The 14,746-nt window shown below is 61.5% G+C and overlaps 2 protein-coding genes across 2 annotated transcripts in view; one reads left to right on the plus strand and one right to left on the minus strand.

The window, feature by feature from the left end:
• The window catches only part of PPL (periplakin), a 29,312-nt gene extending 24,309 nt beyond the window's left edge, over positions 1–5,003 (minus strand). The window contains exon 1 of the mRNA XM_051631880.1: positions 4,897–5,003. Coding sequence (XP_051487840.1) covers positions 4,897–4,958 — 62 coding nt within the window. The 5' untranslated portion in view covers positions 4,959–5,003. The remainder of the gene's footprint in view (positions 1–4,896) is intronic.
• Positions 5,004–12,767: 7,764 nt separating this feature from the next.
• The window catches only part of LOC127390647 (syntaxin-binding protein 4-like), a 48,814-nt gene continuing 46,835 nt past the window's right edge, over positions 12,768–14,746 (plus strand). The window contains exon 1 of the mRNA XM_051632480.1: positions 12,768–12,832. Within this exon, the coding sequence (XP_051488440.1) occupies positions 12,768–12,832 (65 nt within the window). The remainder of the gene's footprint in view (positions 12,833–14,746) is intronic.

The raw sequence follows: 14,746 nt of genomic DNA on the forward strand, positions 1-14,746 counted from the left end.
GTCATGTCCTTGCTCTCCTGCTGGGAAACCTTCCCACGCCAGGAGCTTCTCCAGAGGTGGGACTTCATGGCCAGGGGTGCAGATCCCAGTGCAGGGATGCAGGGACAGTGCATCAAACAGTGACCAATTGTGCTCAATCCCATCTCCATTTCACTTCTCATTTTACAGATTTCAGAACCAACATACCCACCCGAGCACCAGCCTTCAGGAGGGACTTAAAGCTCCTGAATCCTCCTGAAGACCACAGCACAGAACTCTAAATGCCCTCAGAGCTCCCCAAGCCACAGCTACCACCACATAATATCCTGCTTATAACGAAACTGGAGTGAAACTGGCAGAGCAGAGGAACAAGGGCTGGGCTATAACTGGTGTAATTCAGGTTTGGGAGAGATTAAGATCTGGCTCCAAGCTCCAGAGCATCTCACTGTCACTCTGCCCACGTCAGGGTGTAGCTGGACAGCAGGGTTGCTGTGCTCAGTCCAGCTCCTTTCAATTAGATTTATCTTCCCTGGTAGCAACAGTGATCCAGGATTGTAATGTGCATGGAAATGAGAGCAGAACTAGGCCAGGCCCTGGCGGGGTTTGCTGAGCTCTAAGTACAGAGCAGCTCCTGACTCACCTCTGGCTGCTGCTCCAGGCTCCAACCAAACAGCCTCTGGGATCTGGTCCCAGTCCTGCAGGCAGAGCCTTCCCTGCTCCTGCCCCCCCTCTGAGATCTCCTCACACCACTAATGGTTCTCCAGAACCTCCTTGTGTGGGTGTTCCCACCAGGACACCCCAAAGATGAACACCTTTCCTGCTGGCAGGAGGGTGAGTTTCAGCAGTGACTTCTCAAGGCTGAGCTGGGTTTTCTACCTCCCAAGCCTGGACTTTCAAAGAGGGGAACCCACCTCCTGTTTTCTAAGCGTGGCAAAGTGTTTGGTGAAGATGACAGGGAAGGAAGGTGATGGTGTCCCCCATACTATGTCCTTATTCAAGGCTTCTGCTTTCCCTTCTGTGGACAGACATTCTTTATACATTTTATATATATATATATGATGTGCTAAAAACATAGTAGTCATGGCCAGTCCCAGTGAATCCCAGGGCCTTATGCCACTGGGATAGGGTGCACAAGAAGAGCACAAAGCAACCAAGTCCATGAGACAAAAAGGAATGCCATCATTGTCCACCTTCCCCAGGCAAGGTAGGGAGATGCCCACCCCCCTATTGATGTGCCCAGGGTTGAGAGCCTGGAGCCCAGGAGCCCGGGCCAGAGCTGCAGGAGATGTTCCTAAGGGGAAACTTGGATCCTGGTCCTGTTCATTTGGGCCTCAGAAAAACAAAACCACGGGGAGCTGGTGAGGAGCATCACCTGCACATGGGGGTAAAGTAATGGCTGGTGCTGAGTGGTGTTAAGAGGTGGATGGTGGGGATGGGGCCCAGGGCCAAGCCTTGTCAGGAGGAGGAGTCTCCTTCTCTGGGCATTCCAAACCCGTCTGCAGGTGTTCCTGTGGGAGCTGCTGTCAATGACCCTGCTCTGGCAGGGGGTTTGGACTAGGTGGTCTTCAGAGGTCCCTTCCAACCCCCAGCACTCTGTGACTCCGTGGCACAGGGCCTGGCTGGTGTGCTCCAAGGCTCAGCTGGTGTTACCGAGGATGGACGATGGTCAGAGGACCCAGCACCAAGTTGTCTTCAAACCACGGCAGCTGTTTTTGCAATGCTGCTCCTGTTGTTTCCCTTCTGTTGCCCCATTAGAGTCTCAAAGCAGGCTGGATTTCCTCCTTACTGCTGCCAGCCTGGGGCTGGCTGGCCTGGAGACATGGAGGTGGTTCCTTCCTTCTTCAGAAAGGGGTTTGGCTCCATCCCCAGCCCGGCAGCAGGGATGGAGGGGGGGGGAAACCCATCCCTGCCCACTCCCACCTCCCACCCCTGGGTGCAGGGCAGGCTGGGCACAGCTCAGGGGCAGGGAGGTGAGCTGCTCCAAGCCCCAATATGCTTCGAGGTACTTCTGGTTGGAGGCTGAGGGGCCAGGCTGGGGCTGGGGAGGGGTGGCTGCCTGCATCCAGTGGGCCAGAGTTCTCTTCATGGACAGATGATCACAAAGATCCAGACTCCCCAGTGCTGCTCATCCAGAAGGGCTCATCCAGAGGCTGAAGAAGAAGCCACCAAGACCCGGGGCAGCTCCTCAGCAGGAAAACAACCTGCTGCAGGACGGTGCTTCCTGGGCAGCCCCTCCACAAATCAGCTGAGCTCGGAGCCCCAGCTCCCGGGAGCCGGCAGGAGACGTTCCCAGCCCCTTTACCCCCTCTCCAAACCGCTGCTCGGTTCTTGCCCCGTCCCCTCCTTCCCCCCGCGGGCTCCCTCGGCGCGGATCCCACATCCCCGGCCCCGCAGCCTCCCCGAGGAGCAGGATGAGGCCGGACCCGGTGTCGAAATCTCCCTCCCAGTTGAGGGCGGGGGGGCGGGGGGGGGGGGTTGATATTTTAGCAGCCTCGCTGTGTTTTCCGAGCTGGGCGGGAGCGGCGGCAGCGCCCGGAGCAGGGGCCGGGGCTCGGGAGCTCCTCGCTTCTTCCCAATCTTTTCTCCAGCAAGTTGTTCAACCGGTCCAGCACCGGCTCCCCCAGCTTGATGGGGGAGGCTGTTTCCACCCGGTGGGAGTGTTCCCTGGATTCCAGATGTTTGTAAACTCCAACCCAGAAATGAATCAGTCGGGGCTAATGAGCAGGACCTGCCCGAGGTGCGCGGGGAAGGGGGGGGGGGGGGGGCTTGGAGGGGGGGCTGGAGGCCACAGCCCTGCTCTGTTTCCTTGGTCACCACCGGAAAAACACAGATTTGAGCCTGGCCAGCAGCCTGCAGAGGTGCTTTGGTACCTGCCTGGAGCCTGCTCGGCTGGTGGGCAGAGCTGGGGGGGAAAACACCAGCTGCCTCAGCCCTAGCTGCCCCCGGATGGTCGTGAGCCCGTGGTACCCAGCACTGGCAGGGCTCTGGAGCAGCCCTGGGATCCCCATGGGACACCCAGCACTGGCAGGGCTCTGGAGCAGCCCTGGGATCCCCATGGGACACCCAGCACTGGCAGGGCTCTGGAGCTGCCCTGGGATCCCCATGGGACACCCAGCACTGGCAGGGCTCTGGAGCTGCCCTGGGATCCCCATGGGCCACCCAGCACTGGCAGGGCTCTGGAACAGCCCTGGGATCCCCATGGGCCACCCAGCACAGGCAGGGCTCTGGAGCAGCCCTGGGATCCCCATGGGCCACCCAGCACTGGCAGGGCTCTGGAACAGCCCTGGGATCCCCATGGGCCACCCAGCACTGGCAGGGCTCTGGAACAGCCCTGGGATCCCCATGGGACACCCAGCACTGGCAGGGCTCTGGAGCAGCCTCGGGATCCCCAGGGGGTACCTGGTGAGAGCAGGTCTGTCTCCTGCCTCCCACCCCCCTGATGCTGCTCAGAGCTGGCAGCCCAAGCACAGCGTTTCCCATTTCCAAGCCTTCCACTTCCACCCCCGAGGAGTAGAAATATTGCCTCGTGTTTACACCATCCTTTCAGCCATGGGAGGGCTGGGGCCAGCAGGGAGGTGCACCTTGAGCCCCAGGGAGCTCCATGCCATCCCTGTCTCCTCCTGCCAGCCCTCCCCAGGGCAGGAGCTGGCAGCAGAACATGCCCCGGGCTCTGGGAACAGGAGCCTGGGTAGCCCTGCTGGGCCAGCTGGGCTGCTGGGGAGCCCATCTCCAACTGAGGGAGCTCAGCAAATCCCAAAGCCTGAGCCTGCCCTGGGCCAGAGCAGTCTCCCCAGTGCCAGGGCAGCCACCTCCTCTCTCAGGCAACACCCCCCTACACACCCCAGCACCGCACCTCTGGGCAGGGAGCAACCAGGGGCTCCCTCAGCTAGGAAGAATTTGGCACTTTCTGGGCTGACCGGTCCCTTCCTAGGTTTCTGAGGGCACTTCAACCCTTGTGCAGGCTCTCCAGTCTCCTTCCCCAAGGAGGATTTTTGGGAGCAGGGCAGCAGTTGCCAGCCCACCCGCCAAGGCAGGTGCCTCTGTAGATGGACAAACAAGCCACGGGCTGGAATATGCACCAGCCCTCCTGCTCCCTGTGCTCCTGAGCCCCTGCAGCTCCTCTGGGAACAGCAGGACGAGCTTCTGAATCCATCCGAACACCCACCTCTTTGGAAAAACGTCCCCTGTGCCACCTGCCCTGTGCGGGCAGGGGTAGGGGGCTGCCTGCTCCTCTCCAGCCCCCCCGCCTGCACCGACACCTTGTGCAGCCCCGAGAGGGACCAAACCTTCTCGGGGAGGGGGGATTTTTACACCTTTCCACTTGCACCAGTGACCTTTGCGGGTGGCATTAAACAGGCTGCTCTGTTGCAGGAGTAGTACAACCGAAACGCGTCCCCACCCACCAAAAAGAGCAGAGGAAAAGACGAGCGACCGGGTCCCGGGTCCTGACGGAACAAGTGGGTAAAGGCTGACGACAAGCAAGATGATTTTTTTTTCTTTTTTTCCCGGAGATCTAAGCCAGCACAAGCCTGAGAAGTGAAAGAACCTGCTCCCGGGAGCTGCCACTGCTGCCCCGCCGGGGGCTCTGGGGAATAAACCACCTCGGTGCCTTCAGCCGCCACCGGAGCCAGCTCGGGGAGGAGCTGACACCGCGGGGGTACCCGCAGCCTGGGGGTGCCCACCCTTCCAATGTACCCACACCACGGGGGAGTCCAAACCTTGGGGATACCCACACCTCCGGGGTACCCTCACCTCGGGGGTGCCCACACCTCGGGGGTGCCCACGACCCGCCCCCTCGGGGATGCCCAGCTCCGCCGAGCCCCTCTACCGGGAGGGGATGCTGCGGGACGGGAGCCCCGGGATGACGGAGCTGCTTGCCCCGGGAGGAACGGGGCTGCCCGGGCTCGGCTAACTCACCTTTTCTTCTGCACGGAGGGGCTGTATTTCCCTTTGTTGCGTTTTCTGAAGAGCGAGTGCATCGCGGCCCCGGCCCGGCGCCCTCCGCCTGCTCTTCCCCCTCAGCCTCTGAGCTGCCACCGGGCCGGGCCGCGCCGGGAGGCGGGGATGGAGCTGCACCGCCTCCTGCCTGCCTCCTGCCTGCCTCCTGCCTGCCTCTTGCCCTGCCCGCCCTCCCCGCCCCGCAGCATCCTCCTCCCCCGACCGCCCCCGGTGTCCCCCGGCTTCCAGGAGGGGTTCGGTGGAGTCCATCGCTCCCGCTTCCTGGCTGAAAGGGGTCCCAGCGGGGCTGAATCCCCCCCCCCCCACCTACCCCCAAATGTGTAGGGCCAACCGTGACATCCCCCCGGGGGCAGGGGGAGCAGCAGAGTGGGTGCCAACTGAGGTTGCAGCTTTGTCTTCAGGGCGTCCAGCTTCAATTTTTGGGCTTGGAGCAACCTGGGCTGGTGGGAGGTGTCCCTGCCCATGTAGGGGGGTTGACACTAGTTGAGCTTTAAGGTCCCTTCCAACCCAAACCAGTCTGGGATTCTCTGATTCTAAATAGATCCAGTTTGTGAGCATCCCCTTGGTAATGCACCAGATTCCACCCAGTACCAGTCAACCCCTGTGGGATGGCAGTGCCAGGAGCTGGCAGACTCCCTGCCATCAGCTGAGGAGCAGACCAGGCTTTCCCTCGGTTTTTTTTTGGCAGGGAAGACTTGCCTGGTGCTGCTGATCATTCAGATGCTGTGAGCAACCCATGTGCCCAGCCCAGCTGCACCTGCATCCCCATCCTCCCCATCCCAGGGCCAGGGGTGATGGGCCCAGGCCCAGAGGGGCAGCTGGGGGGACTGCTTGCCTCCTCCCCTGCCTCCCTCCACCATCTGCCCTGTCCCAGCTCCTCCCAGGTGTTTTCTGTCTTTAGGAGGAACTGCTGTGCTGAGCACCATGGCTCCATCCCACTGCATCCTGCCCTGGGCCTGCAGCCCCACTTGGAAGCTGGTGCCAGTGCTGCCCTGGTTTGCACTGGGGCAGACCCCCAGAGCTCAGGGGGATCCCCCTCCTCCTGATGGGCCTTGGCAGCAAGAAGACAAGGAGCTGCCTCCCCCAGGCCCACTGCAGCCTAAGAGGTTTCACTCACACACCCACAAACACGCAGCACTCAGCAATTAGGACCAACTCGAGCCTTTTTATCCCAGGATTTTATGCCCATGTGGGATTAAAGGCCTGATTGTAGCTTCCCCACCAGCCCCAAATCCTCTGCTGATTTTCATTCTGGGGGTGAGTCAGTGCATGCTGTGACCTATTGATCCCGATCCCCTGCGTGCGTCGGATCGACCCCACTCTGGGGTGACCATAAAAAGGGCAAAGCCCTCCAGCCACTGAGACCTTCTTGTGCAGGTCCAGCTTCTGTCCAGGCTGCTGGGAGGCTGCAGGTCCCGGAGGTGACAGTGCAAGGCAAGTGTGTATGTGTGTATGTTTGTGTCAGGGTTTCCTCCCCCCTGGCTGGGTCTGGGTTGTCCTTTCAGCCGCTTTTGGGGGGGTAAGAGGCATTTTCCTGGTGAGGCTGAGTGTGTCAACATGCGGGGGGGGGGGGGGCTCCTGGGGGCTCTGTGGTGCTGGGGTGGTCCTGCCGTGCTCCCTAGCTCTGCCAGCTGCTTCTCAGTGGGGAATTAGTCATAAGAAACCAGCTGGGTGGCAAGGCTGGGACCTCACGGGGCTTCAAGCCAACCCTCCTGCAGCTGGGCTTGTCACCCTGCAAGGCTTTGTGTTTTCGTGGCCTCATGCAGCCATCTCCAATCCTTGGGTGAGCAGAGCTGTAGGTAACACACTCACAAGTGCCAAAGCCTGACCTGGTGGTGCTGTGTCCTGGCAGGGGTGGGAGGGTCCCGCTGGGACCAAGCTTCCCATGGGATGAGCCGTGCGATGGGATTTGTACCTGCTTGATGCCAGGGGTGATGTGGTCTCCCATGTCAACCCCAAACCAGCCCAAAATGAGGTTGCCAGCCTGACTCCGTGCTGGCTGGGGCTGAGTTTCTGGGCTTTGTCAATTATCAACCATGACCACTGGGGTTTAACCACAGCTGAGGTTACAGCTTTGTCTTCGGGGCACCCAGACTCAATTTTTCCTTCCAAACCAATCTGGTTTGGGAGCAACCCTTTGGCTAGTGCTGTTCACCTGATCTCCCAGTACCAGTCAATCCCCAGGGGATGGCACTGCAGGGGGGCTGGCACACTCCCTGCCCAGGCCAGGAGTGCCTGCCAGGCTCCTGCCCAGGCTGAGGAGCAGACCAGGCTTTCCCTAATTTTGGAGGGAGGGCAGGATTTGCCCTCTGCTGCAGTTCACCCCTGTGCCCAGCCTGGCAGCACCCACATCCTCCCCACCCTGCTGGCTCCCATCCCAAGACAAGGGCAGGTGAGGAGGGAGAAGCCCAAACTGCAAACTTCGATGTTACCATGTGAGGTTCTGCGTGTCTTGATTTTCTCCAGAAACACTTCCTAGTTTTTGTGCCTTTTTACCCCCCGCGATGTCCAGCAGGGACAGGTTCCCACATGCCCAGAGGACTGGGTCACTCCCCTTCCAGCTTTCCCAGAGCTCCCCTTGCTTCTTAGATACTTCGTGAAGGTGAGCAGAGGGTTTAGGGATGAAATGCCTTTACCTACCGGAGGGTTTTTGTATTACAGCTTCCCCCGTGCCAGCTCTGCAGCCTTAATCCTCCTAATCTCCCGGCATCTCTGGTGTGGCTCATTTTTTTTGTGTGTGCAAATGCCCTTGAGAGCCACAAAAACTGCAGCTGCTGGGTGCAACGCCGGGCGGAGTGAAACTGTTGTAGTGGAAAACTATGTCTTATGTAAACTGCCCAGGTATTCTGCCTTTACTTTGGCTTGGGATCAGAGGCACAGGCACCAAGCCACACAGGCTGCTCCTGGGGACCTGGGCCCTGTGGTCTGGGGGTGCTGACAGCTCAGCTGCAAGCTCGGGTGCCTGCCCAAAGCACCTCACACCCCCGCTCCAAAGTTTCCTCCCCGGCTGGGGGTCTGCTGGAGCTGCAGCTCAGAGCTGAGGAGGGAAGAGCTGTTTGTTTGGGGTTTTTTTTTTGGGGGGGTCGTGGGTGGTTGGTTTTTTTTGCAGTGTTTATTTTGCAAATGAGCCTTTCTTGACGCAGCGGGTCCCCTCTGTGCCTTGTACTCCCCTCCCACCCCGGCTCCTGCTGCTGCCAGAGCCAGTGCTCCCCGTGTGGGGACCAGGAGCTGGTGCCATCGGCTCCTCTGAAGTCTCTTGAGCATCTAGAAGTGTGTGGGGGGGGGTGTGCTGGGGAGGGGGCTTTGGCTTCATCCTGCCCCAGGAGCAGGGCCGGACCCCCCTGCAGGGGGGTTGCTCCTGAGGGATGCTCAGCCCCAGGGGTGCACTGCGTTCTGCTCATGGGTACCCCGGGAATTTGGAGCCCAATGGGATCCCCCCAACCAGCCGGGCTCCCGCGACCCCACTGCAGCCCTTAAAACACCCATCGAGCTCCTTCCCCAGGGCTGAGCACCTCTCCGGAGGGAGAGGTGTGGGAGTATTGACTTAACCTGGGTAAGAAGCTCTTGAGCCGCTGCCGTGGGAGGGGAGCAGGAGAGGAGCACGTTTTATGCAACGAGATGGCGTTTTCCTGCCGGTCCCTGCTCCGGAGCAGATTCCACCCCCGGCCGAGCGGGTCCTGCTCCCCCCTCCCCGATGCCACCGCTGCCAGCCCAGCTGTCCCCGAGGGGGCAGAGCAGGGTCTTGCTGCCTGTGGCACCTTCGCCGTGGACCTGGCCCTCCCACTGTCCCAGCCCACACAAACCCAACCGAATTCGGGAAGGAACCGGGGCTGGGTGGGTGAAGGCAGCAGCACCCCCCTCCCTGAGCACCCCAAAAGGCCTGGTGTGTCCTGTGGGGCTTTAGAAACCCGTGGTAGCAAGAGGAGCTGGGCATGGACATTAGGAAAAACAATGTTCACAGAAAAAGTGGTCAGTGGAACAGGCTGCCCTGGGGGAGTCACCATCCCTGGATGTGTTGGAGGGTTGTTTGGATTTGGTCTTGGTGGAGCTGGTTTAGGGGAGTAGGGATGAGGGTTGGACTCGGTGATCCCAGGGGGCTTTTCCAACCTGAATGACTCTCGGATTCTATGAGGATGCTCAGCCCTGGGGGCTTTTCAACAGTGTTTCCCGAGGAAGAATTTTAGGATTTAGCTTTGGATGGGGGTGGGGGAAGGACAGGAGAGGAAAAACTGGGAAATTTCTTCCAAAAGCTGAGACGCTCGGTGGAACACAAACCAAAATCATATTTCTTTTCTGGCTGGGCCTTTTTGACAGCCCCCGTTGGAGGGGCCAGCTGACCCCCTGGCTCCCAGGTGGGGGTGGGAAGGGAGCTCCAGCAGGGCACAGGGACTCCAGGCACTGAAACAGCCCCGTGCTGCTTCTTCTCCTCTCTCTGCTTCTTCCCCTCTCTCTGCTTCCTTCTCACCAGCTCCCACGTGCACAGGAATGTGGCCGTGCTCGTTCCTAACTTGTTCTGCACCGGGAGAAACCTCCCTCAGCTCCATTTGAGGCTGGTTTTGCTCTGAAACCAGCAGCCAGCCCAGCTGCTCCTGCCCCATCACGCAGGAAAGACCAAGCTCGGGCTTCATCGAGCTGCAAGAAAGAAATAGAATAAAACAAGTGCATCACTCCCAAGCAGAGCTGAAGGATGGGAAAGCTCCTGTCCTAGCCAGGGAAGTGACTTTTTCTGCTGCCCTTGCTGGTTTGAGCCCAAGTGCAGCCAAGGGAGTTCAATATGGAACAAACACGAAGCAAAAGCCAGTACCAGCAGCCAAGCAAAACAAGGGCTGAGCGAGGCCGGTGCTCTGACTCATCTGGCATGAAAGTGCAGCAAGGAGTAAATGAAATCCAGCTCTTCCTCATCCTCCCGGTGTGGTACAGAGCAGAGGAGCTGCCGTGGCAGGGCCAGAGCATCCGAGCACACTGCTGCGGTGGCTTTGGGGTGCTGGGGGTGCCAGGCTGGAGGTACCAGGTAGTGGGCATCAAGGAGGGATGGGGAACATCTATACCCAACTCAGGGAGCGTGGACAGAGGGGACACCTCCCCCCCCAGCCTGGCAAGTCACCGTCCTGTGTCCCCAGCCATGGCTTTCAGAAAGGCACTGAGCACCATCTGACGGGGCTGGTGGCAGCAGGATTTTAAGACCATGATGCACTTGCTGCATTTGAGGTGGTGACAGCCACCCTTGGTCCTTATTCTCCTGCCTGAAGAAGTGATGGAGAGGGGTGGGGGTCCTGGCTCCCCAGGGGGCACACCCAGGTGTCCCCTCTGCCTCCTGCAATGGCATGGGCTGCAGCCCTGGGCACCTGTGCAGGAACCCTGTCTTGTGGGAGCTCAGAGGTGCCCATAACCCCCTGCAGCCCCAGACTGTCACAGTGGTCTCAATGCCAAAGGGACTCCTGCTGTCCCCAGGGGATTGTCACCCACGGCCGAGGTCCTGTCTCAAGGCAGGGCTCCCCCTGGCACAGGCTCCCCAGGACCCATGAAGAGAAAGAAAAAAGGACAAGACTCCCCAGCAGGCTTTGGCCCGTGATGTAAAGGCTGAGAATTTCCGGGGTGTAATGTTTGCATCTGTATAAAATATGCAGCTGGATCGCACCCAGGGGCAGCTGCCTCCGATGGGCGAGGGAGATAAAGCTCAGCTTCCTCCAGCACGGAAACTCGCAGAGGAAAGGGCAGGGCAGCACGTCCCTCCTTGTGTCACACCACGGGCCTGGCTCGGGAGGTGCTGGGACCCCCCCCAGGGCTGTGGGCAAGGGACACACACACACACAGACACATCTATGGGGTGTCCCGGCAGCTGCAAGGAGGAAGGCGGCGCTGGGACTGCTGGCACCAGGGCAGGATCAGGGTGGCCTCAGTGTCCCCGTGTCCCCTGGGTGCTGTCCTGCCCCGCAGCAGGGTGACACCTCCTATGACAATCCCGACGGGTGAGACTGGGAGGGGCCGGTGGCGGCACCCGGCACCCCCCGCCCGCTCCCAGCGGTTTCGGCAAACCCGGCTGCCCGTCCCCTCCCGGCGGCAGGACCGGTCCCGGGGCTCACACCCGGCACCGCCCGGCCCCGGGTTGTGACAGCGCTGGGAGGGGGTGGCTGTCCCCGCACCGGCACCTCTGGGCTGGAGAATGTCCTTGGGGTGTCCCCGTGGAGAGGGGGCCTGGCCAAGGCTGCGCTGCAGGGGCTGGCGGGGGGCAATGCAGAGCTGCACCTGGAAAGGTGTGTAGGGACAAAGCGTCAGTGGTGGCAGCTGGGTCCTGGGTGGGTCTCTGTGCCACCTCAGGGGACCTGTCCCTGGACTGGGAGGCAGGAGGTGAAAAGGATTTTGGCAGCTGCCCATCCTGCAGTCACTGCCAAGGGATGAGGAGCCAGATCAGCCTCTTTTCCCCCCCCAGGTTTGTTAGTGCCTGACCAGCCGTGCCTGCGGGCTGTCCCCCCGGGCGTGGGCATGTCCTCCTGGGTGCTCCACACCCACCTGTCCCTCCTCCCTCCTCCTTGTCACAGCATGAGTGGCACAGGCTGGGGTGGCCACGGTGACCCCAAGGACAGAGGTGTCCTGACTTGTCCTCTGTGAGCACTCACGCCCAGGCTGGAGATGCCAACTGGTCACCTCTGGGTCCCCAGAGGCCCATGGGCCACCTCAGCTCAGGTAGCTGTGGCTGGACAAGATCACCACCACCTCTAGCACAGTGCTTTCCCAGTTAGTCCCCAAGTGTCTCAGTGTGACCTGGAGCAGGGAGGACTGGTGGGCACAGGACCTGGCCCCGGGGGGAGTTATTTGGTGGCTTTTCTGGGCTATGTGGGATGGAGACAGATAGATCCACTTTGTAATTCTTGGGAATCACCTAATCCCAAGGTCCTGGCCACCCCAGGCTGGTCCCATGGGGGGAGGAAGGGAGGAATACACATGGTGCAGCAGTTTGATGCTCATTTGTGTCTTTCCCATCACCCTGAAGCAGGGACCTGCCTGCCCATCCTGCCATCTGCCTGTCCCCTCCAGCTGCATCCCGGGAAGCACCACGAGGCCGGTGGTGACCTTGCTGCTCCACGATAATTTACACAGACCAGCCCCTTCCTCTTTCAAGCACTTTCCACCTGCCCACTAGGGCTCATTCCCAGAGCTTTCCTGGTAGCCTAAAGGATCACTCGGATCCTCGGGTATGACCAGACGACCTTAAACTGGGGGGTGTGTGTGTGTGGGGGGAGAACCCACGCAAGAATCGTGCCCCAAATTAAAAGAAATTGCCAATCTGCTCCCCGGGTGTTGCCTCCGGGCCTCAGCGTTTCTAATTATGGTGGCAGTTTAATCCTCAATTAGAACCATTGTTAATGATTATCACCATCATTAACAGCCCTGCAAGGGCTGGGGAGGGGGGTCACCCTGCTGTGATCGGTGCTCTGTGGAGGGAGCTGGGGGCTGGCGATGGGATGGGTGCCCGTGGCCGGTGCCGTGGGGGGTCATGAGTGGCTTCAATCCCGGGGGCGGGGGGGGAGGTTTGGGACCTGCCAGCGGGGATTAGCCTCCCGGCAGCACCCCCAGGCAGCGGCACAAGGGCAGCGTGCCCTGCCGGAGCGGCGGGGCCGGCGGCTCCGGTGGGGTTTAGCCGGGAGAAGGGGTGATCACATGCCCGGGATTAGAGGTGGCCGCTGGGGCGGGGGGCCGTGCCCGGGAGCCGGGCCGGGCCGGGCAACCAGCAGCAGAGCCGAGCTGGCCACCGGAGCCCATGGCCCCGGGAGGCTGGAAGAGGCCACCGCAGCCCTGAGGCCTCGGGGGGGGCCGGGGGGCCCCGGATAATGTCCCACCTGCAGCTCCCTGGCCGCCACCTCGAGCGCTTCGGTGGGCTCTCGCTCATTTACTGGTAAGCTGGGCAGGGGGGGCTGCTGGGGAGGGGACACGGAGCGGGGACTCGCCCCCCCCCCCCCCCCATCTTTGGGAATTGTTGTTGGGGAGGAAGGCCTTTTGTCCCCCCATGGCTTCTTGTGGGGCTTGATTTTGCTGTATTTGGGCGGCCCCGCTGCGGAGGGGTGAGGGTCCCGCAGCATCCCCTGGGAGGGGCAAGGGCACAGGTGAGGCTGGGATCACCTAGGCGTGGGGAAGGGGATTTATTTCCCAGGCAGCAGCTGGGGAAAGCACCCACAGCCCCCACCAGCAGCCACGGGTGCTCCTGCTGCCTCCCCAGCGCGGGATTCTCCCATCAGGCCAATCCAGACCCTGTGCGTTGTGCCCACCCTGTGCTACAGCCAAGGTGGGTGCAGATGGGGACCCCTGCGGTGGGTGGGGGGCCGGGTGGGTGCTGGGTGGCTGCAGATGTCTATGTAGGGCAGAACGAGCCGGCGGCAGCGCAGCCGTGCCCAGGGCAGGGTTCAGAGCGTGCGGCTTGAGCCGATTAACTGGGGGTCAGTGGGCCGGACCCAGAGCCAGCGGGGGGCCCCGGCGGGTTCTTGGGGCCACCCGGAGGGTTGGCAGAGGTTTTCTTGGGCTGGTTGAGCTTGGCCGTCCTCCCTGGGGACTGAGAGCCCGGGGCAGCCTGCGGCCAGAGGGACCATGGACGCTGCTGGCGCACAAGCTGTCTCCTGTTGAAGTAGGTCACTGGAGCGAGGGCTGGGGGGTGACAGCCCCCCGGGGGGATGCCGGCAGGGCAGCACCCCAAGGTGACGGCTGTAGGGTGCTCCGCTGATGCCTCCCTGCCGCTTTTCTGTGCAGAAAAGGCAGAATCTGTAGCTTGCGGGAAGGAGGGAGTGCAGAACAGTCCCGGGGTGGCTTTCGGGCAGCGCTGCCAGGCTGGTGCCACCCACGGGTGCTCCTTGTTCCCGGGGCCGGGGGGTGGGCAGGGGGCTGGGGAAGTCGAGGCAGGGCTGCACCCCCCGGCGCCCGCGGGGGTTCCCTGGGGTCTCTGAGCTCGTACGAGATGCTCATCTATCGGGACTTTGGCTGGAAGCCTTGGCCAGCCTGGCCCGTGGGGACGGGCTCGGTGTGCGGGGGGGTCCCCGCTCTGTGCCGGGGACAGTCCCCTGCGTGCGGCGGTGGCAGCTGGGCTGGCGGGTGGCTCCGGCGGGCGGCGAGCAGATGGCAGGGAGATAACACCTCCCGGAGCCCCCGGCAGCAGCCCGGCCTCGCTCCGCCGCTGATTAAAAGATTAATTGTAGAGTTGGAAAATAGGAATTGAATACACGGGCATGAGCCGCCAGCCGGGATCTCTCCCCGGCAGCAGCAGGGTGGGAGCGCCGGGGTGCGTGGCACGGCCAGACCCCCCCCCCCCCCCATCCCCCCGAAGCTGGTGCTGGGGGTGACACCGGCGGGACCCCCGGGGCTGTCCCCGCTGGCTCCTCGCGGTGGTTTTGTGGTGGTGGCTTTTGTGCCGCAGCTTTGCTAGACCCCGGGGCGGGGTGATGGGGGGGAATAAAACAGCCCTGGAGGTGCCCAGGGCTGGGGGTAGGACCACGCCGTGCACACCTCAGGGTGCAAGACCAGCTCCGTGCTCCCCTCAATCCTCTCGGGATTATTTTTGCTGCCGGGATTACAGCTCGTACCAGGGACTGGCTCTGCACGCGGGGGCGTTTGCTCTCTCCCACTCCCAGCTGGGTGGCACATTCTGAAACCTTTTCCAAAAGTACCTTCTTTTCCCACCTTTCCATACCCTGTCATTTCCCTCCCCTCCTTTTCCCCCATGGATTCACTTGGGTGAGTTCCCTGCCGTCCTCCTTGAGTTTTCCCTAATTGGGGAATTAAATTGCTTTGTTGCTCCCCCCAGGCCATGACCCCAAGGACAGAT

The sequence above is a fragment of the Apus apus genome, chromosome 14 (genome assembly GCF_020740795.1).
Source record: "Apus apus isolate bApuApu2 chromosome 14, bApuApu2.pri.cur, whole genome shotgun sequence".
Taxonomy (NCBI): domain Eukaryota; kingdom Metazoa; phylum Chordata; class Aves; order Apodiformes; family Apodidae; genus Apus; species Apus apus.